At 37.4% G+C, this 23,751-nt stretch overlaps 1 protein-coding gene across 4 annotated transcripts in view; it reads right to left on the bottom strand.

Moving 5' to 3' along the window:
* The window catches only part of larp1b (La ribonucleoprotein 1B), a 30,150-nt gene extending 7,415 nt beyond the window's left edge, over positions 1 to 22,735 (bottom strand). Inside the window, exons 1-11 of one of the 4 annotated variants that reach the window (XM_016529484.1) lie at positions 21,998 to 22,735; positions 12,441 to 12,502; positions 11,172 to 11,231; positions 9,440 to 9,665; positions 7,429 to 7,551; positions 5,931 to 6,093; positions 2,767 to 2,911; positions 2,508 to 2,682; positions 2,124 to 2,362; positions 1,880 to 1,951; positions 1,416 to 1,778 (exon numbers count right to left, since the gene is read on the bottom strand). In XM_016529484.1, coding sequence (XP_016384970.1) covers positions 1,416 to 1,778; positions 1,880 to 1,951; positions 2,124 to 2,362; positions 2,508 to 2,682; positions 2,767 to 2,911; positions 5,931 to 6,093; positions 7,429 to 7,551; positions 9,440 to 9,665; positions 11,172 to 11,231; positions 12,441 to 12,502; positions 21,998 to 22,361 — 1,992 coding nt within the window. In that variant the 5' untranslated portion in view covers positions 22,362 to 22,735. The remainder of the gene's footprint in view (positions 1 to 1,415; positions 1,779 to 1,879; positions 1,952 to 2,123; positions 2,363 to 2,507; positions 2,683 to 2,766; positions 2,912 to 5,930; positions 6,094 to 7,428; positions 7,552 to 9,439; positions 9,666 to 11,171; positions 11,232 to 12,440; positions 12,503 to 21,997) is intronic. The other 3 variants (XM_016529473.1, XM_016529477.1, XM_016529493.1) reach the window with 3 other exon arrangements.
* Between the last annotated feature and the right edge of the window lie 1,016 nt (positions 22,736 to 23,751).

Raw genomic sequence — 23,751 nt, 5'->3', positions numbered from 1 at the left:
AATATCATTAGGATATTAGGTAAAGATCATGTTCCATGAAGATATCTTGTAAATTTCCTACCGTAAATATATCAAAACTTAATTTTTGATTAGTAATATGCATTGCTAAGGACTTCATTTGGACAACTTTAAAGGCGATTTTCTCAATATTTAGATTTTTTTGCAACCTCAGATTCCAGATTTTCAAATAGTTGTATATCAGTCAAATATTGTCCTATCCTAACAAATCTTTCACAGAGCTCTCGTCTGATTGGCTGACTGTGGAGGGTACATACAGGTATTTGTCACTGTTCTGTTAAAAACAAATAACACTGCTGTTTTAACCAAAAAATTTAATCCAGACACTGTGAAGAAATTGTAATGTCCTAACAAAACTGAATTATAACATGATATTGAAAGATATTAGCACATATCAAACCCTATAGAGGTCTGTGATCACATGCCAAATCCTAGAGTGCGCAGGTTGGTTGAGAAATAAATCAGAAAAGACACAATGTGCTGCCTAATGTGAGATATGAGATCTTAAGCAAATATTTTGGCATATTTTCAGTCACTACAGAGCAATTCCAACATTTGCAGAGGAAAATTCCCATGTTACTGCTGAGTGTTTCAAATAAATGCTTTCTATCCATCAAAGAATCCTTAAAAATTATCAGTTTCCACATAAATATTAAGCAACATAACCGTTTTCAACATTGATGATAATAAGAATTTTTTTCTGAGCAGCAAATCAACATATTAAAATGATTTCTGAAGGATCATGTGAGACTGAAGACTGGAGTAATGATGCTGAAAATTCAGCTTTGATCACAGAAAGAAATTATATTTAAAAATATATTAAAATAAAAAACAGCTGTTTTAAATTGTAATATTTTACAATACTTTTGATCAAATAAATGCAGCTTTGATGAGCATAAGAGACTTCTTTATGTTAGAGACTTGTCTGCTAAATGACTAAATGTATATGTAATGTAAATGTATTTCAAAAACAGAAAAAAAAATCACCTTACCAAACACAAACTTTTTTACAGTGTATTTGATGGGGAAACATGACACAAGATGAATTTGAACTCAGTGTTGCTCATATGATGGCAACTGCACAGCACCATTATAAGAAATATAACTTTTCAGCATGTAAATGATGTTTATCAATAATGCAGTTAAAGGGAGATTTCAGCCTAAAATGAAAATTGTCATCATATCAAACCTGAATGACTTTTATAGAACACAAAATATACTTAGCAGAATGTCCAAGATGTTCCATACAATAAAAGTGGATGCTGACCTTCACTTTTACTATATGGAGGCGAGAAGCTTGGACATTCTACTGAACTCTTTATTGCTACGTGTAAATGGTACATGTAATTTATTTTTGTAATGTTAATAAATAATTGAAAAAGCACAACCATTCTCACCTTGGCATTGGCACACTCTTGCTGCCCTTCTTCCTTTGTCCAAAGATCCTGTTCATAGTAGAACAATCCATCGTTAATGGCTTTGGCAAGGTCAGTTGTAAGTTTGGCACGTGACACATGGTTCCCCGTCCGATCGCCCCCAGGATGTTTCCGCAGGTGAGGGGGGGTCTGAGTAACAATCAGGATCTTGTTTACGTCTCGGTCGTCAAGTTCATCATCAGAATCATCATCTGACCAATCAGTGAAGGTGTTCTTGCGAGGCGCTGCGAGTCGTTCCATTTCTTCATCAAACAGGAAGTCCAGCTCCTCCTGGTCTGCCTCAGGCTGCTGCTTTGGGCTGGACTGAACCAATTCTGTGCGCTCCTGAAGCAAACATGAAACATATCTTATTTACTTTTAATAAATATGAAAAAAAAAAAAATCAAGAAAGCAGGAAACACAGAAAGTAGGCGGGGATACTCAACTGCAGATGTGGACAACTCAAGAAGGGGAGGAGGAGGAGGAGGAGGAGAAGGAGGAAGAGGAGTTACTGAGGTCTGCACACCCACAGGACAGGAGATGGAATAATGGAGAGAGGAAATGATGGATGAAGAGATATGGAAAAGGAAAGATGTGTGTGATCAAAATGCTCAAGCAGAGTCATGAGTTATAAAGGAACAAGAAGAAATGAGAATAATCCAAAATATGAAAAAAAAAAAAATTATATACCTTATTTTTTCCAGAGGAGTTTCTGTGTCGTTTTTCCACCTGTATCCACGGCTGGGCGTCTGGATCAGAGAGACTGCTGGACTGCTCTTTGGGCGCATTCCCATCTTCACTAGAGCTGCTTTTTGAGTCTGAAGGAGAGGATTCTTTGGACTGAGGTTTGGCTGTGTCTGTGTCATCACTAGTTTGGCCATTTACCAGAGCAGGTTCAACTATGTGCTGACTGACTGGGGAGGACGACACTGTGGCACATGTGGAGGGAGAGATTGTCAGCAAATAAGTGAGTGTGATGAGGGCTACTATTTTCAGAATCAGGCAAAATAACAGTATAATTGCAAAACAATGACAAGTACAATAAAAAAGCTAAACAGTGGAACACATCAGAACCTGTGCTGAGGGAGGTGAACGTCTGTCCTGGGACGAACTCGGGGCAGTGAATGAGCTGGGAAAAATCTGTGCGTGGGGAGTCCAGAGGGGGACCCGGAATGGGCCAATGCTCGGGCTCCTCTTTCCTACGGATCTGCTCATCAACAAGCTCCACGACTTTACTGTTCTTCACCGCCTGCACGTACACACAAAAACCAGATGTAACACCGCCTAAAGATAATAAAGTCAGATATAGCAGAGGTGAAGAGTCAATAGTCACCTCTTTAATGAGGCTGATATCGGTGGTAAGGGCCTGGACTCTGTGGAAACTGGCAATCAGAGAGATGGGCAAAAAGCCTTTTGAATCCATCTTCCTCCGCAGGAAGAAGTCACGCTCCAGGTTTGGGAGACTGAAGTAGTATTCACTAAAAACAAACAAACATCCATCAATAAACTCCAAAATAATCATTAAACAGCATAGTTTCACATCTGCTGCCTCTAATTACTGTGTATTTAAATACTAACTACAAAAATAACTACTGCATGTCACGTATGTGCGCAATTAAGATGTAATTACATACAACTTAGATATAATTACATACACATCACATATTTTAAGCTTTGTACTTAACACATAAAAAATACAAATAAATGCAAATAAAAACAGACTATAATACCTCTGAAGAGCATACAAATATATATTTGTAGAGGCTCATTTAATAATTTTATTTGTTGCATGCCCATCTGGTATAATGGTAATGAAATATTATTTTTTTATACAATTCACTTTTAATGTGTATAAAAATATAAAAAAGACAAGAAAACAGATTTGAAAAAGTCAAGAAAGTGAGTACTAAAGGTCTGAGAACACTAGAGCAAATTGTGCATTTTTCTAATACATATTATTATTATTAATTATATTACAAACAAATCAAGTGAAATACTAAATTGAAAATATAATATTTCTGAGTATCTTAGTATTTCATGTGTCTCTTTAAATGACAGTAGCACATAAGCTACATGAACAAAATTCTATAATTTTAATTAATGTAATTTTTCAAAATCCTAAAAGTCTACATTGAAAGAACAATCTCAGACTTTTAGACCGCATTTTATCTGTAAGGCAAAGTCTTACAAAGTATTGTAGTAGAAACTTGTAGTATAAAATAATCATCAACAATCATCATTATCATCATTTTTGATAAAATTTCAATAATTATATGCAATAATTTAACAATATGTTTTTACAACAATATAATAGAATACAGCTATAATATAAACTCTTTCAGTCTGATATTTGACTATTGGAGAAGTCTTTTTAAAAATGTATATTAATTAAATTTATTGCAATTCAATATTCAATATAGTACAAAACACATGTGAACATATCCAAGAGCAGCTGGGTATTACAGTCTCGTTCTATAACTGCTGCACTTTAACTGTTATATGTGCAAAGACAGAACTGACTGGATGTCTTGGAAATAAAAGACAGAAATCTCACATCATTTAGTTATCTATCTATCCATTCCTCCCTCTCTTTTTCCAGCAACATATGCATTCACAGATCAGCACCGCTTCTCTTTCTATCTCTGTCCTCTGGGTATTGTGTATTTTGTGAGGTGAGGAACACAGCAGTCCCACAGCAGATGGCACAGAGCCTCTGGCAGGATTCCAGTGAGACCAGGTGCAGCGAGACCAAAACTGCAGACCAGACCTCCACTATCACAGCTGAATTTCATATTTAAATATTGCATAGTAATCTTACAGAGCCTTTGTGGACAAGCAGTTAGGAGAAAAGTTGATTACGTATCTCCTAACACATGTGAGTTCCTACAAAGTACCCTGATGAGGCACCTAAAGGTGGAACTTGAGAGAAGTGACCGATGATATACATCAACCAATCAAACTCCTCCTTAATGTGTAACACACATGAACATTTGCTAAAACTCCTGTAAGAAGCAGAAGAAGTGCTCTGGGAGGAACGCTGCAGCCTCCACCCAGAACACACCTCACATTCCTGCAGCTTTAGTCAGCCGAGGTCGAGACGGCCCTTGTGCCATACTGCAAATGATTCTGGGGAGTTTCAGCGGTGGTGTTTTGCAAGTTTCAACCACTGGTATGTTTAGGTGCAAGGAGAAACTGGGCTTGGAGAACATCCAGAACAAGGAATTTAGAAACGTGCCAAATGGAGACACTTATGTCATCTTTTCAAATAAACCAAAAATATTACAAATAAACAGATACAGAATCAGATGGATAAATAATACACTCGAAGATGGCCCAAAAACATCCAAGACAATGTGGATTTTGGGCGTTGAGCCTATTTTTACCACACAGCTGAACTTAGCAGAAAACATGTTGAAAAAGCACTATAATGCTATTTATCATTGCAGTCTTATGCAAGAGACTATTATGAAGCAACATAAATTAAAGTTAAGATGAAGTGAAAGTTGAAGTCACTGGGGAAGCGATTGTGGCACTTTTATTAAATATAAAAACTTGTTTGTGGTTTAGAGTGTGCAGAGATATATATTCCATTGAAGCAATGATGTTGTTGGGATGGAATTTCTGCTTTATATCGCAAAACGTATTCTGATTTGTGAAATTTGCTCTCTCTCTCTCTCTCTCTCTCTCTCCATATTCCTCTTTTTCACAAACAAAGTGAAGACTCAACCAAAGTATTTTCAGCCCTATCAAAATCTCTGCACAGGAAGGATCTTTTTTTACTGATCTGTGAACAGTTTTTCCATCAGTAAGCATTGATCTAAACCGTTTTTAAAAGACAGGTTTCAGATCAGTGTTAAACAGCCAATGTGTGTGTGTGTGTGTGTGTGAGCTCCCTGTGGACTCACAGCTTGTTATGATCACAGCGTTGAGTGAAGTAAGCTTGGCTGAACTCTGTGAATAAGATTACATGGGCAAGAACACACACACACACAAACAATAACCTCATGCTGGGTAGTAGAAAGAAAACATACACTTTGACTATGCACACTGATACACATTTTCATTTCCACATGAAATGCAAAAGTCATTATTTCTGACTAACTAGGAAACGCTCCCACACACACACAACGCACCCAGTGTCCTCTGTCCTAATCTCTCTGACCCAGATCATCTGACCCTTCCCCATCATTCATAAGGCAGAGGAGCTAAATTAAGGACACACACAGACAGGCAGTGCCAGGCCGCCCAACGCCGCAGCTGCCCCCCCTACTGGCGGTAAAGTGTGAAACACCAAGAATATAATACAGCCATGTGTGCACAGTTTAGTTTAAATTTACTAAACTACAGATAAGTACAAATCCTCATAAAGTCCGAAATTTGTTGTGATATGACCAATAAAATGAAACCATGTGGTAAACTTAAAACTGGAGAGCTGGAAAAGCAAACCAAGTGCTGTATTTTGTATAAATTCAAAGAGAAGGGAGACACTGAACTTACATTTGGCGTTTGATGTATTCTTTAAGTAAACTCTCCTCAATCGTATACATCTGCACGCGATTACCGTCGTCATAGTAATAGACCATGTTAGTGCCAAACTCGGCTGAAACTGTGGACCCATCCAGGTACGAGTCCCGGTAACTGTGGGAGTAGTCATAACGACCTGAAAAAAAAAGAAAAAAAAAGCAACCAATTTTAGTTCTATAATGTGAGGCATTTCTGAATGAAAATGGAAAAGTCAAAACCACCCAAAAAAAAAAAAAAAAAAAAAAGGGAGTTAATACATGATGTATATTTCTATACATATACTTGACACTGAATACGTGAAACCTAAACCCTAAAATGAATTATTTTTTTACACTTTACAGTGAAGAAGGATTTTAAAGTTTAAAGGGATAGTTCACCACAAACGATAATTACCGTATGATTTACTCACCCTCAAGCCATCCTAGGTATATATGACTTTCAATCGGAGTAATATTAAAAAAATGTCCTGGCTCTACCAAGCTTTATAATGGCAGTGGATGCGGTTTAAGATTTTGAAGTCCAATAAAAGAGCATAAATCCATCATAAAAAGTGCTCCACATGGCTCCGGGGGGTTAATAAAGGCCTTCTGAAGTGAAGCAATTATCCATATTTAAAACTTTATCAAATGTAATATTTAGCTTCCACTAACTGTCTTGCGTGTTCACGAGAGATGATGTAGGACGTAGGCATAACACAGGCTCCGGTGAGAATATTCTAGTCTCATGAGAACCAAGTTTTGTTTACAGCAAAGGCTCTTGGCTTATATCGAAATCCTCCAACATTTTTCTTTACAAATCCTTTACAAATACTTCTAATTTGTGTGACCACTGTTTTGTTTTACTAAGTCCTACGTCATCCGCTGGAACGCCACTCTCTCGTGAACACGCGTATGTCAGTTAGCCGAATCTAGAGATTATGTTTTATAAAGTTTTAAATATGGATATTTTTATTACAAAACGCATCTTTATTAACCCCTCGGAGTCATGTGGAGCACTTTTTATGATGGATTTATGCACTTTTATTGGACTTCAAAATCTTAAACCGCATCCTTAAACCCCATTCCATGAAACTTGGAAGAGCCAGGACATTTTTTAATGTAACTCCGATTGTATTCATCTAAAAGCAGAAAGTCATATACACCTAGGATGGCCTGAGTAAATCATTGGGTAATTTTCATTTCTGGGTGAACTATCCCTTTAAGGTGACTGATCCTAATCGCTTTTAGTTGTTTTTTTATTCACTTTTACTTGTCTGAAAAACAAGTGCCTGGACAAGCATAATATCAAGCCCTGGGAAACACTTATGTTGCCTTAACAAAAAATAATGCTGAAATTCAGTGCATTTTATTTACTAGAATGTCATAAAGACAAAAAAAAAACACTTAAAATATAAATTTTTTCTTTAATAAGTCATTTTAAAAGTCTGACTTTGAATTGATGTTTAGGTTGTTTAGGGATGTTTATTGGTTACCTCGTCCACGACCTCTGCCTCGGCCGCGACCTTTGCCCCTGCCCCTGGGGCCTCCGCGGACATTGCTGCCCTCGCTGCGAACACTCGCTGTGTCATCAAAGAAATCTCTCTCTCTCCGCCAGCCTGAGGAACACACAAAAGAAAAGGACAAAATAAGAACTCAAATTAACAGTGTAAAATATTTACAGTCATCTTGAATTAAAAAATGAACACTCAAGTCTCAGTTTATTACGTCCCTCTATTGTTTTAATGGCAGCAGCACTTATGCTGCACAGAAAACACCTCATGTTTGCATAAAACCTGATAATCAAGTTTTCCAGCATGATTTGAAAGTCTTAAGATTCAATGAAAGCAAAAACATATGACTGCCTGTACAAAGCAGTTTATATGAATTCATGACATATATTTACTTATTTGATTTGTGACCTAGAAAACTTTTAATATTTACTATTTAATTATGTCACAGTATTTATTTGTTTAAAATCATACAATAATTTGTAATTCAATGTCAACATTGGACATTTGTACCCCACTATATTCATGGTAAATTCAGATTAGTATATAGGAATATAAAACAGTGCTGTCTCTTCAAATCTATGTGTTTTAAGACACAGAAAATGCAAAAAACAGAAAGAGAAAGAAGCTTTCCAAAACCAGCCTAGGGGCTTTTAGTAATGCCTTATATCCTCCTGCAGATGTCTTGCCATAACATTTAGACAATAATTCACAGCAAATTACCCCACACTAACATCTAAAAAGACATAATGTGAGATTTATGAAGAAATGAAAGAACCATTTAATTAAATATTGAGTGTCTGAGTGTGTGACTATGTGCACATGTGTGCATGTGTTAAGACATGCGTGTGTGATTTAAAGCATTAACGCGTCTAAAACCCACCCAGGCATCATGAGAATTTCTAAGCACTCAATTCTTTCAGTGTCTGTCTTTTCTCTCTCTTTTTTTTAGCTGGAGGTTGCTGGTACACGTGTGTTCATGTCCAAGTTCCCACATTTTTTCCTAAAGTTTGTAGAAGTGTTATGAAGGTGTGCCAAGTCATTTTTTTCCCCACTTTCCAAACCTTTTTCTTTTTCATCTAAAGAAATGAGTAGCACTTTTGACAAGTTTGTTTAACCATTTGATACATGACATTCACAAAAGTGGACAGATGTTTAAAAGCCATTTTTAACCATTCAGGGTTTTAAGTTACAACTGGGTAAATACCTTTGACCCTTACCCATAAGTCTACATGACTGTTCACTTTACATGGCATTGTTGTTTTTTTCTTTAGCAAAATACATTATTTTACAAACAAATTTGAAAGATTATTATCTTGTTTAATGAAAAGATGTTTCCTTTTTTTAACAGTTAATCCATCTCCAGGCTAAAACAATCACTTCAGTGAGTGTGTAATGATCACTGATGAGACGAAGAAACTAATTACATAAGTCCCAGATTTATTCCACATAAAGGTGGTTCCCTATCATGATGACGAATGCTGGGTAACCCCCCTATTATTGGATGTGTTCTCTTTCAGAATAAATTAATAATGGGTAATAAATGCACCTGCGAATAGGACATTTTTACAACGGCTTCAGCAATCAATTTTGCATAATGCTGAATTCATGCCAACAGAAATTAGTATAAAGCTCAACGGCCACTGCCATTTGCACACTTTCAAGGACTGTGAATGGAGTTGTATACAGCATACAGTACTGGAAATAGTGTATTATTTGATCAGCTGCCTAAACTCAAAAGGCATTTTTACACAAAATGTAATCAAAAAGGCAAAATAACAGCTTATTTCCAAAAAAGATATCGGTTCAAGCAGCTCTGAACATGCAATGTGAAAAATGAAGAGGTCATATGTCCACAAGGAAGCATACTACGCTCTGAATTGGAGGCAGTGTACTGCACAGTATGCAGCAAACAGTAAACATGAACCTCAAATATGGATATGCAGTGTGACTCTGAATGCCTGTTTATGTGTGTTAATGTTGTCATCTGGCTTACCTCCTCTCCTACGGGGGGCACTGTTGTGCATATCCTCTCCATCCTCTGTCTCCTGTTCGTTCGAACTTCCTGTGATTGGATCCGACTGTGCCTCCCTGTTCTCCTTACTGTCACTCCCATCACTTCCGCTCTCCTTCTCTCTCTTCTCTCCCCCACGATCCTTCTTCCTCGCCCTCCATCCGGATGTCCCTTTCCTCACCTGCACGTTTATCACATTCTGCTGCTGCTGAGGAGCACAATCAAATCAGTCTCTCAGTAAATTAAACCTGAACTTAGTAGAATGAAGCCAGCAGTCCAGTGAAAACCAACACAGATACATTTCTTCCACAGGTCTGAAGGCACGTGATACGGAATGAACACTCCACGACAGTGCATAAAGGACTCATTTCATAGATCTTAACTCTGACATAAAAACTGATAAAAACATACAGAAAGAGAGACATAAAGGCATAGTTTATTTACTCAAGACATTTCATGGAAGAAAAAAAAATTCAAAGATTATGTTTAGCTGAATGTCTAGGCTGCTCTTTCCTGTTCAATGAAAGTAAATGGGGATCTATACAATCACGGTCAAAAGTGGTCCATATTATTTGTGCGCTATAACCCATATAATCTTTTTCTAAGTGTGTTGGGGAAAGTTACTTTTAAAAGTAATGCACTATGATATTGTTACTCCATAAAAAAAGTAACAAATTGTTATTTAGTTACTTTTTATGGAAAGAAATGCATTGCGTTAGCTTTGCGTTAGTTTTTGCCACTTGTGTTGGGCTTGCTTATTTGCTTTTTTTTTTTTTATTAAAAAAAAAAAAGAAATTAATAAGTCTCAGGCTAAAGGAAGTGACTGCACCTCACTCCCAATTTCTCTTAAAATGGGGACAGGCAAGGTGTCAGTGAATAAATGGGAAAACAAAGTAACTCAGATATTTCATTGTAAATTTAAAAGTAATGCGCTACTTTACTAGTTTCTTGAAAGAGTAATCTGATTACGTAACTAGTGTTACTTGTAAGTCACAATCCAATTTTGTTGTATGGTAAAGAGCAGCTCAGATTTTTTTCTAAATCTCCTTTTGCCTTTTACAGAAGAAAAAACAAAGAAACATGAGGCTCTGGAAAGTCAAGAGGTTTAAGAATGCCAGGATTTATTTTATACATGTATAAAACTTTTTTTTTTTTTTTTTTATGTTATATTTTCTTGATAAACTATTCTTAAACCTCCTTGACTTGTAGACACCCAGCTTCCAATGTGACATCTGAATATCTGAAATAAATAAAATGTTATACTTTCGGACGTTTTAAGAAATAAATGTTATGAATGTATATAATGTATATTATGAATGTATATAATGTTTCTTAATTACCAGTTTTACATTTTTTCAATAAATAGTAATTTTTCTACTTTACAAAATATTTTTGAACTTGACATAACAAAAATTCATATTCATTATAGAAATTGCCATGATTTTTGAAATTCACATACAGCATCCAGGTTTTCCAAGACTAGAGTATATTAATAAGAGACCATTTGTAACAGTAGAAATCATACACAGCTGCTCTTCAGTTTCAAGCTGGACATAATGAGAAATTAGTAATTATTATAATGTCCCAACATCAAAATCACATGGTAATAAAATAATGTGTCACTGTTTTCATTATGTAAATCAAATAATAAAGGCCTGGAACTGAACAAAATTTAATACAAAACAGCCAGATTTAAATGCAGTGTCTTCCTCACCTCCGTATTGGCGATTTCTCCAGGGGTTGGCCAGTTTGTGATGTCACTGAAGTCACTTGACTGCAAATGGAAACGAAAGAAAGAGAGAAACAAAGTTACATCTGTACTGAAAGTTCCCATCCTTCATTATGACCTACTACAAGAGCCAACTCCTGTGTTAGTACATAAATGGGAAACGCACAAAACTAACACCCACATTTGATTTGAACAAAAAAAAAAAACAGGATAATTCCCTAATGATTGTCAACTGAAAGGCAATGAGCAGATGCATGCTCTCTCAATGTCCAGTTTGAATGATTTATGAAAAGGCAGCTGCTCCACTCCACGGACATCTGTGCGTCAAATACTCCTCAAGTCGAGTTTCCACTCTACATGACAACTTTGTCAGTATTTAACACACAAAACATAATTTTGACTCTGTGGGGGAAGTGTGGCTTTTCCTTTCTCAGAGATCATTTCACCTTCTATTACCGGAGGAACGTCAATCATTCCTCAAGCCGCGAAGCAATCCAGAATTCCAAGTGGCATATCGGATTCCACTATCGTCCCAAAATGGGTCCTGGGTGTCCCAGATGCTAAAGCTAGACGGTAGAAACTGAATTTGTAAGGCAGCGCCTTGAAGTTAAAATGGTATAACCGATGTGAACTAACAAGGCTAGTCATAACAAACCAAACGCGTCACAGTCCTTTAAAAAAAACTAAAACGCATGAGGGATGAACACAGAATAATATGCTAGGGGTCACGAATGTACAAGGGAACCTGTCAAGTGGTGTATGTGTGAGTAAGTGGAGACAAACTATAACATGCCATAGAGTCAGTCATGGGGACAACTCTACTGCCCCTGTTAGGACTAAATTTGAGCCCTCTATGTGCTCTCTCTGGAATGTCCCGCTGAGGTAAAAGTCAAAAACTCATGTGCTGACTCTCTGTTGACTATCACCCACACAAAAGACTGAAGAGAGCGAACAAATATCCACTTAAATACAAACACAAGCCAAGCTGCTCAATAACTGGCTGCTGCTGACCCCTGATCCAGACCAGGACATCCAGAAACTAGACTGTTACACAAACAGACTGGAGGAAAAAAACTGCTACTTTTACAAATAGACAGACAAAAAAAATAAATAAAAAGAGATGTCCATATGGATTTATATAGTATCTATAATTAATGACAGGGATTCAAGTTTATTATTTCATCTCCATTAAACAAATAAATGCAGGTCACATGGCCTCCACTGTTAGTGAACCACTGCATAAAAATGACTTACCTTACTGGTCTTCCTGGATCTGGGTTTGCTGGCACGGACAACTTTGGTAGGACTCTGGGGTTCTGTGGACAGAGAACAAAATCAAGAGAGAGATTATGTTTGATATAGTTCATTAGAGAAAACAAAGCATGCAAGCAAGCAAGCAAGAAAGCAAGAAAGAAAGAAAGAAAGAAAGAAAGAAAGAAAGAAAGAAAGAAGAAAGAAAGAGAAATATATTTTTTATTTTATATTGCCATTGTTGTTGTTATTATACCATAACAGGCAGAACTGACGTTTGCAAAGTTAAGAAAAATACTAAATAATTTGACTTCTGCAGAGTTAAGAAACTACAAATGCAGAACTATGTCAGTCAACCTCACTGAGTGTGAGGCCTGTCATAAATGCTTACTGACTGTACTGACTGCCTGACTGTACTTGTGCATTTACACAATAACTTTATTGATCATTCATTCATAGAACATACTGAAGACAGTCAACAACATAGTACACACCTCCACAGAGGAAGAACTCTGGATTTTTGGTCGATAAGGAGCTAGTTTTGTCTTTGCCTGTGGACACGTGCAGTATGACCTAAACCTTCCAAGTTTAACTAAAGTTATAATGACTCTTTGAGGGCATTTACACATTAAACCAACTCCTACATATTACACACGCATCTGTACAGTAACCACCTTTTAACACAATTTCAAACAGGAAAAACTCGAGCAAATGTCATAGCAATGCCTTATAACACTTGGTAAAACACCTCTCCAGGCTTTACAGGGCACACAACACACTATTTAAAAATAAGCTGTTAAATACATAAGCACACTGTCTGGATTATCTATAAAACACCTCCAGGCTACAAAGTGTAGTTAATTAATAGCTCAAAGTATGACCATAAATACTGCATTTCTTCATTCACGTGACTCATGAATGAATACTGGATTTTCATCCTCCGGGTGTCCCAGATCTGTACTTAAAATCTACAAACGTCTCTCTCTCTCTCTCTCTCTCTCTCTCTCTCTGTCCAGTGTTGGTAGGTCAATACAGACTAAGTGCTGTGGTCAATTATCTGGGAACAGCTTCACTTAGATTGTAAAGCCACACGCCAGCACCTGCACAGCAAGGTCACTCATCCACATGCGTAAAACATTAACTTCCTTTGCGAGATGAAGCAGCAAACAACATTTCTATGAGGGCCAGTGAAAGTGGAGTCATCTGTGGTATTCAAATCCCCCCACAACACAATGACACGGCCCCTATGGGTATTTTTGCCGCCGTTCACACAACCAACAAAGCAGCTACTTCCTCACAAACTGCCCCCACCATAATAACAGAGCCACACCAGCAGATATAAACAGCGTTTTTTAAAAACAGCAGAAGGAATATGATGCTAATTATAACAGTGTACATTTTGGTGTAGTCTAGCCTAACCTATTTAAAAGACAAGAACGATCTCGCTAGAGAAAGGAAAAAATGAAATCGCATCATATGACCCCTTTAACACAATGTATGTGACACAACTGTATGTCTGACTTTGATGAACGTCTATCCTTGCATTGCAACATCGGGGGCTTTACAATTGCACAGGAGGAGTTTAAATTCTTTGTGGTTGTGGAGAAACAATCATGAACACTCTAAGATTAACATTCTGGTCTTAAATGATCACATCAAATCAGCTTTATTCTTCAGAAATACAGCAGCATTCAAAGCTTTTTCCCTGTGGGAGAATCAAACACTACTTTGTTGAAATTGCCTACAAAACCGGTTAAATTTCTTTAATTTAAAAAAAAAAAAAAAAAAAAAAAAGCTGTCAGGATTAAACAGGCAATAGAGAGGGACGCCCATTCCTGGGAGTGTCCAGGGTCCTTTATCATTACTGAAAGGATGGTCTGTATTGATAAGGCACTGGGCGCTTGCTGACAGTGTGGGGTGTGACCATACATACAAACTTAGTGATACTGTCCCGCCGAAACCTTTCTGTCAGTAAATACGGCCTGAGGCTTAATAACTTAATCTGATGCAAACAATCATTTAAATCACTAAAATGTCAAGCCAGAAACATTACGTAAAGCCAGTTGGGTTGCTATTGCTATGCCAATAAATAAAAGCTTAGCAAAAGTTTGTAACTAGAGTCAATGACATGCTAAAGAAAAAGACAAATATTTTTTTAATTATAAAAACATCTAAGATGTACTCTTTGTATTCATATTGGTTTCATATAGAAAATTTTCAAGAAAAGTTTAAACTTAATTTGTTTAAAAATGTCAAGTGGTGTAACTATTAGGGTCGACCGATTATCGGCACCGATATTAAGCATTTTTATGATTATCGGTAATTTTCAAAACCGATTCACCGATAAAATAACTTACTTTTAAAACGCGCTATTTGGCTCTGATGCAGCCTGTCAGAACTCACCACTCTGTGGCCTAAAGCAATCTCCGCCCACCGCCCATCTAATTTGTTGGGAGCCACGAGTCCGACCAATCAATGCGGAATTCACTCTCACTCAGAAAGCGCTTGCTAACTGGAGCTGCTTCAGTGATCACGCACCAGTTGTCTCTAGGTAAGTTAAGGCAGCAGCAGGTTTTGTTTTCTACACATACAAAGTGTGCGACGCTCGGGGTGATTTCAGCTTCTGTCGTCTCACTACACGAGGGCATAAATACATGAACAACATCTCCAGAACTGCTCTGACTCCCTCTGAGAGTCACTTCATGAGCATTTGACAGTTTAATTTGAGTAAAACTATCGCAGTATTTCCCATAGACTTAAACTCTATTTGTGGCAGCATATATATGCAAACTCATTCCCTGCCAGCAGGAGGCACTGTTGGGAGTGGTAGAGATCGAGGTTTCCCCGGTAACGGCTGCACACAAAGCAGCGCTCCGCTCACAAATGCTGCTTTATCAGATATCACATGCAAGATGCAATGAAAATGACATCCAAAATTGTCTGAAGACAGTCGGGTTCCTTCAGAAATACATTGATATAAAAACACCTGCACCAGGTTTCAATTTTGAAACGTGCAGTGCTCATGTTTATTCAACAAAGTCAAAGCCTTTTGGGAAATCTATTTGTGGCGGTCACTCATGGCAACCCGTCAAAATATAAGTTCGGGTTAGCTTAAAGAAATTATCAGAAATATATCACTGTGGTGCAGTATGATATAGATAATACTACTACAACAACAATTATTACAACTTTTGTTTAAAAGAATAAATCACACAATACGCTATTTCTTCCATGTTATAATTTGAATAGTAAACCCTTTGTTTGTCAAAAAATAAAGAGTTTAACTCTCATTTGATTAAAAGATAAATTAAATTGATTTATGCCTTCATTTGCACTGTACTGTAAATTAAAACTAACTGATCTATCTAGTGTCACATAGGCCAAGACATTTCAATAGGCTATTGAACAAAGTGTGCCTGTAAAAGGCTATTAGTGTTATAGTTTCATGAAAATAGTTGCAGTCTTAACAACTTCTACAATATAGCTATGAAGACAATTAAATTATTTACACTTATATATTTTTTAAAGTTAATCAATTGATGTGCTTTAGATGATTAATTGAATAGTCACCTCTACTATTGTAGATTATGTTTTAGCCATCAGAAAATAATTAATGAGGAATTATGAGAGGTTATGCTATTACACATATATTTCTAACATGTAAATTATTGAAGCCAAATACTTACATTTCCCCAAGCGGTTTAGCTGTAGTACAGTATTCATAGGCTTAATCATGAAGCATACAGTGGTCCCACTTTTAACTCTCTCTTTATATTACCCTTATTGTAGCTGGATGCACAGAGGAAGACAAGAGTAAGAAGTGCAGTGTGGGAGTACTACACTCAACCAACACCAGGGAAGGCAGTTTTTGTCAGAGCCCTTGTTATTCTTAATTTTGACATTAATTTTCATTTTTACACCAGACATATATATCGGTTCAAAATATCGGTTAACGGTCTACTTGATCTGTAATAATCGGTATCGGCATTGGCCCTGAAAAACATATCGGTCGACCCCTAGTAACTATTAAGTAAAACATTCTATTCAAAGTTTTCAACATTGATAATTATAAGAAATATTTTTTGAACATCATATTAGAATATCAGAATATCAGCATATTAGAATGATTTCTAGATAGAATGATAGAATGATCTAGGTTCTATCTAGGGTCATGTGACACTTAAAGGGATATCTCACCCAAAAATGAAAATTCTGTCATAATTACCCTCATGTTGTTCCAAACCTGTAAGACCTTTGCTCATCTTCGGAACACAAATTAAGATATTTTTGGTGCATTCTGACAGCTCTCTGACCCTCCCATAGACACCAAGGATACGAACACGATCAAGGTCCAGAAACGTAGCAAGGAGATCGTTAAAATACACTTTGGATGGGATAAATGCAGAGCACTAATTCCGAGTATGGGTCACCATACTTGGCCACATGTCACGTCACGTAATTTTATGAAGCTACAAGAATACTTTTTGTGCGCAAAGAAAACAAAAATAAAAACTTTATTCAACAATTTGTCTCCTCCGCGTCACCCTGGCGTCATTTTGGAGAGTATCACCAAAGTCTCTTTAAGTCAAGTCATGTCACTCGGCGGCCATCTTTGAAGCACCTAGTCTCAGAATGCTGACTGTTTCTATAGCAACCGGGTCTTCTAACGGTAGCTGCAGTGATGCGCTGCCTTTACCGATTGGCAATTGGCTCTTTCATTCAGAAGGCGAGGGTTCCTGCGATTGAGCGGCCATATTGAGCGTTGCGTTTTTCCCCATTCAAAACTATAGGAGTGACACGTCATCTTTGAAATGCCTCTCGGGCATGCAAGTGCAGCTCCTATCTCTTTGAATGGGGAAACATCAAAACTGTTCACTAAGCTTACGATTAAATTTCATATTTTAAATCACCAAAGAAATCTGACAACAACTGTGTCATAAATGTTGTTACTTTTGCTCAAATAGTGTTATAAAAAGCATATTTTTCAGGCTAGATCAGCCAGTGTGCATGCGCAGTCCTTGGCGCACGTCTCAGAATGCTGACTGTTTCTATAGCAACCGGGTCTTCTAACGGTAGCTGCAGTGATGCGCTGCCTTTACCGATTGGCAATTGGCTCTTTCATTCAGAAGGCGAGGGTTCCTGCGATTGAGCGGCCATATTGAGCGTTGCGTTTTTCCCCATTCAAAACTATAGGAGTGACACGTCTTGGGTATTCTATACTGCAACTTATGTACTGTTTTGACATGTATTGTTTGCGTTCAGATCAAAGCGTAAACAACGTAAACGCGTACATAAGTTGCATACGTTGTTTACATATGTGATACTCTACAAAATGGCGCCAGGGTGACGCGGAGGAGACAAATTGTTGAATAAAGTCATTATTTTTGTTTACTTTGCACACAAAAAGTATTCTTGTAGCTTCGTAAAATGAAGGTTAAACCACTGATGTCACATGGATTATTTTAACGATCCCCTTGCTACGTTTCTGGACCTTGATCGTGTTAGGATCCTTGCCGTCTATGGGAGGGTCAGAGAGCTCTCGGAATTCATCAAAAATATCTTAATTTGTGTTCTGAAGATCAACGAAGGTCTTAAGGGTTTGGAACGACATGAGGGTGAGTAAATAATGACAGAATATAAATGTTTGGGTGAACTATCCCTTTAAGACGGGAGTAATGGCTCCATTTTATTATTTATTTTTTATTCAAAAAATACATTAAAATAGAAAAGTTATTTTTAAATTGTAATAAAAATTCACAATATCACTGTTTTTATTGTATTTTTTTAAATAAAAGCAGCCTTAATAACCATAACAGGCTTATTTCAAAAACATCTTACCATCCAAAAACTTTTAGAAAGAGTTTGAAAATGTGACATTCACATTAAGCCACATAAGTTTATAACCTCAAAAATGTCCACATACAGTAAAAGCAGACAAAGCTGCTTACAACAAACCCTATGGTTGTTTGACAGGGGGGGCAGTCTATTCTCAAATGTCAGCTAACAAGTCATGTGTACAGAGTCTAAGACCAGAGTAATGGTTGTTAAAACACTGCTATCAGTCCATATATCATCTGACAGCATTCTGATCATTCAAAGCAAAGCACACATGTCTGATTTTCAACACAGATCCCTGAGGATCAACCTGAGAGCTTCTTTCACATCACAGTCCCATTTGCAAGTACTTGGAATCGTGACATGAATCCCACATTACAGAAAGCACAAAGACCTTTGGCTTAACAAGGTCAGTGAGATCTACAGCTCTGTTTATTCATCGGAATAATGACACGAACAATGCATATGGATTATGGATTGACATATAGGCCTAACTCACACAACAGACTGTATTGGTTTGGTCAAACCACAAAGGAGAAATGCTCATTTATGACACGTCTCCATTCAAACGGAACACAACTGTTTTTTCATAAGGAAAAACAGGAAATTAGCCATGTAATTCAGACACTCAACTGAATGTAATTCAGCTGAGGGGTTTAATCATTCAAAGACTGACACAGAGGAATTTAATCACCATACAAAACACTGATTGCCCAGGAGTGGCTTGAAAACATCATCTCTATTTGACAAGATGTCTATAACCCAATATTGGATACAAAGAAGAAAACAAACAAACAAACACAAAATAATGGGCAGTGATGCTCCAAAAGTTCAAAATTGGTTGTTAGCATCTATTTCATGCCCACAACATGAAAAGGCAACAAAAGATAAACAAGTTGGCAGTGTGGATGCACTTCACTTTGACCAAAAATGATGCTAGAGAAGCAATATGTAAATCTGTTCAGCTGAAAAATTGAAAGGAGGCTGAAGAACTTTACTATGAATGGTTTAATTAATCTCCTGAAAACATCACAGCCTGAACAGCACACCGAGTTCAGTTACACAATCACCCAAACTGAATTACAAAAACTTTATTTTTTGATTTCAGTTTCCAGTTAAATGAAAACTTTAATTTCAGTAAAAATTCACTTTTAATCCATCACTAATAAACTGTGTACTTTAGGTATCAGGTGGGAGCCCATCCAATCAAACTAATACTAGTCTAACTGGTATCCAAAGACACAAAGGCGTGGCCATATTTACCGCTGCTCAGTGAAATTTTGCGGACGAAATCCACATTTCGCGTGTGGACAAAAAAAGTTTTATATGTAGATTTTGCTCATTTTCAAGTTGGTCATGTAATTTTCCAAGCTGGCCAACAGGTTAAGCGATGTCTATGTGAGCTTTCTTTTTACATGCCATTGAAAACAGACAATGGATCTTTTTTGTCCACAAAATTTTGCGGAAATGTTGCTAAGGGGATCGCACCTTAATTGTCAAAACTCAATATATTTATGCTATTTTTGTAAAAAGACTGCAAAGTTGAATGATGACCTAAAGCAATCAGATGTTTTCTTCTGAGATGCACAAGCTTTCTTAAAGTCGTTTCAATCAGCCCCTGAAATGAGATTCTCAACAAGCTAACAAACAAGCTAATGAACAAAACTGTACATCTGCAAATATCTTGCTCTTCTGGTTTGTGATCTCCTTACTACTGTCAGTGATGTTTAGTTTTTCAAACCAAGTTATTTAAAGGTGAAGTGCCTTCTTTTTATTGCATTAACATTACCCGTTTTCAAACAGGTTTCCTACACACTTCCCCCGTCAACCATAATCAAGACAAACAGATAGTGTCACCCAAAACCATTGTAAATTTGCCATTGTTTGAACATTGGTCCATTGCTGGAGCCAATCTATTTTAAATCAAACAGAACAATGTGCCACAGTGTTTACACTTCATCAGGGAAATTAAACTACGAACAGCTAAATTATAGTTGTCTCTGTTTATTCTTAACATCTAAAAAATTTCACTCTTCACCCTAAACACCAATGTACATACATAGGCTCGTTTCTAACACTCATGTGAACAAAACCTATCAGATGGTCTTATCAATGTACACAGTAATATTCAGTTTAGGGAGTGGTCTAATATTACATTCCTTTAAAACTACCATATTGTCATAAGGTCAGCTCAACAGGTGAGCTGCACACACTACCACAAACTCAATGAGGATCCAAAAACCAAGTGTTCAAGTACTTAAGTGTTTAGCAGCTGTGTAAGTTGGGGTTGAAACTCAGTGTGGAGCAGTGAGGGTGTAAAGGCCTCTCATGAGCTCCTGCTGGAGTTGCAGTGCTCAGCACTACACGTGCTCCCGTGCAACTCGATCAGATGGGGTGGGGTGAGGGGTTAAATCTGCCCACATCAGCAAATCTGTCCAAATACACCCAAAATGATCGAGGAACACACGGGTCTGTCGGCAGAATGATGTGGGAACGGACGTTTTTGATGGGCGTTTATTCCCACTACCACCATATTTGGTCACATCACAAATGGCAAAAAAAAAAAAAAGGCTACGGGCTTCCTGACAACATGCAGTGCGTTTAACTGAACTAAAACAACTTAAACTAGCCCCAAACCTATTAAAATAACGTCTATGAGTAAATATGAGTAACATAACAGGGACAGGTTCCTATATGTGTGTTTTGCGTATTATCTAACTTTAACAACAGAAGTGTTTTTAATCAGGCGAGCCAGGACAGCACAGCATATGTCAGCCAAACCACAAACGAGACTGCGAGATTAAAAGCCTTAAACACTGCAGTGACAGTCACAACCACTTATAGACCCTGTCAAATGTGTCAATAAAGCAGAGTAGTGTGACTTTCATTGCTTTATACCGCATTAGAGGATTAAACGATCTGTGTGGTGTTAGCGCGTTGCTAAATAGCGATGTCCGATCGTGAATGAATCGTTCTTTAGAGTCGGACCTTTTCAATGAGAACCAAAGCGATCTCTGAATTGTTTACGAATCGTGATGTTACAAATAAAGCGTATTGGAAATATGTCTACGACTTTATCTAATGCCAGTTTTATCTAACACAGTTGGTTTCAATAAATTGTGTTTTATTCAATTAAAATGAGCAAAAATGAACTCTAGAACCGATTAATGTAAAATCGAATTATAGTTTAGTGTTTGAACCCAGTTCATAACAACGAACTAAACTTTGATAAATCAAATTACAATTAACACTCTTAATAATAAACAGCAATAAGTGTCCAAATACGTTTTTATTAAAAGGTTTTATGGCATAATGTCACACCAGGTTGCCAAGGGCGACGTCATACCGTACAACAATGGCTGAATCAGTCAATCAAACGAACTGTTCAAACGAACCGACTCGCTGTCCCATCACTGGTGCTAAAGCTAACAGGCCACGCCCCCGCGACTGATTGGTCCGTTTCTCTGACCATGTATGAAAAACACTTTACGGATATGGGCACAAAGTTTATGAATTATCATACATTGAGAAAATAGCCGCAGTTATCACATGTTTCAAAGCACAGTTGCACGAGCACGCGAAAAAGGGCATAAAAGTGAAATGACAGGAGTTTAATGGCCGCTCCTGTTTGCAGTAGCACATGCGAGCTATCAGAGCACATGTGTGCATGAGAATAAATGCTGTTGGAGGCATAAACGTGTGTGTCGTGAGCATACACTCCCTACCTGTTTGTAGCGAGCTGTTGGTGGCATTATTAGGAGGGCACGCGTTCCTCTTCGTCCATGGGTTCACTTTTGGCGGAGGAGCCTCGGTCACTTTCTTCTTAGCAGTTTCTGTTTTGTGGCTTGATGCATTCTGCTCGTTCTCCTTGTCGTTCGTGTTGTCCGTGCTTAACGTTAACCCATCCGCTTTGCTTTCCATGACCCCCTGTTTTTGATGTTTAGAGTCGACCTGAGGGGGATCCTGCTGCCCCTCCTCGTGACTCGCTCGATCAGGTTTCTTGGGTCGATCCGTGTCCGACTTGTTTTGGTTCCCTTCGCCCAAACAACTGACTGTCACGTCCAAGGCACTCGCAACTTCAGTGGTCATGGTTCAAAAGCGCAAACGCCCACGCCTTGATATTTTCTCGATATCCAGCAATAGTTATTTTCCAGCGCAAATGGAGAAAAGTTCTCGGTCAAAGCTGTTGCAGCTAGAGCACAAGTTGACAGCCAGCAGCTTGAAACACGGCGGAGAGCTGCATCGGACTTTTTCGTCTTCTTAAATGTCAAAATGCTCGATCCCTTAAAGAAGCCATGTTGTGCGATCACATTAACTGATTACAGTAAGCCAAACGAAGAAAATAAAAACTTTGCTAGTGTTTTCAATCCACTTCACTATATGGCTGATCTGCAACTCACCTAAATAAAAGGAAATACTACGAACGGCCACGAGTCATTGGACGAGCGTGTGGCGCCTCTCTGTCGCCCCTCGCGGTCACGCCGCGGTACTGCAGAACCGGAGAACGTGGTTGATCAAAGGCAGTGTTGCCATGTCCACTTTTTTTTAAAGAGCCTTGTTTTTTTTGTAAAGTTAGCAGGTTGCATTTTATGTGCTTATTTCCAGAATATATTAGGACTCGACAGTGCTTGGTTCCATACCACAACAAAGAATGACTGACCATTAAAAGCAGCTGTCAAATATCTTTTTTGCTTGTTTTGCGTTTAATGTTTTATAATCTGAATAAAAAAAAATCACAGACTGTATGTCTATACCTCACAAAATAGTTTTAATTTGCAAAATAATATTATATATATATATATATAATAATAATAATCAATGATAACTAAAAAAAAAATGGTGTCCAGTTACTGTAATTTGTTTCCTCTTTAGCTTCAGTCTCACCTCAGATTATAAATACACACTTTTCCCCTTTTCATAGGTAGATTAAATAGTTTTATTTATCCTTTATTCTAATGGTCAGTATAAGATGCAGCTTTACCTTGTTTAATTTATGTAAGTTCATTGTACAATACATCAAATTAATTAATTCAAGCATTTTTCTTTGTAATTCCTGTTAAGAGGTTTAATGTTTGTTTGGGGATTATTTTTCTAAAGTGATCTGGCAACAGTGATCAGTGACGTGGCCTTTCCCCCAGTCAACCAAGAGGTTTTTTTTTGTTTGTTTGTTTTTTTTATTGCAGAGAACGGAAACATACAAAGAATAAGCATACATATTTTTTATACCATATAAAAATAAAAAGAAGAAAAACAGTCCTGTAAATTGGGGTTCCGTATAGCCGATAGACCCGTTATCCCGGGTTATACTGGGTTTTTACAGTTAATCCCATGTCCAGCAAATAAATACACACACGGTCAGAGACAAGGCATATTAACACAAAGATGACCATTTCTTTTTTTGTGTGTGTTATATGCAAGTGAAATCCCTGGAGATAGATAGACCAATTATAAATGGCTAAAGACATAAACCATCCATTCT

Source organism: Sinocyclocheilus rhinocerous, unplaced genomic scaffold (assembly GCF_001515625.1).
Source record: "Sinocyclocheilus rhinocerous isolate Xijiao unplaced genomic scaffold, SAMN03320098_v1.1 scaffold432, whole genome shotgun sequence".
NCBI classification, from domain to species: Eukaryota; Metazoa; Chordata; class Actinopteri; order Cypriniformes; family Cyprinidae; genus Sinocyclocheilus; species Sinocyclocheilus rhinocerous.
Note: the sequence above shows the minus strand (reverse complement) of the source record. Positions and strands in the feature narration are given on the sequence as shown.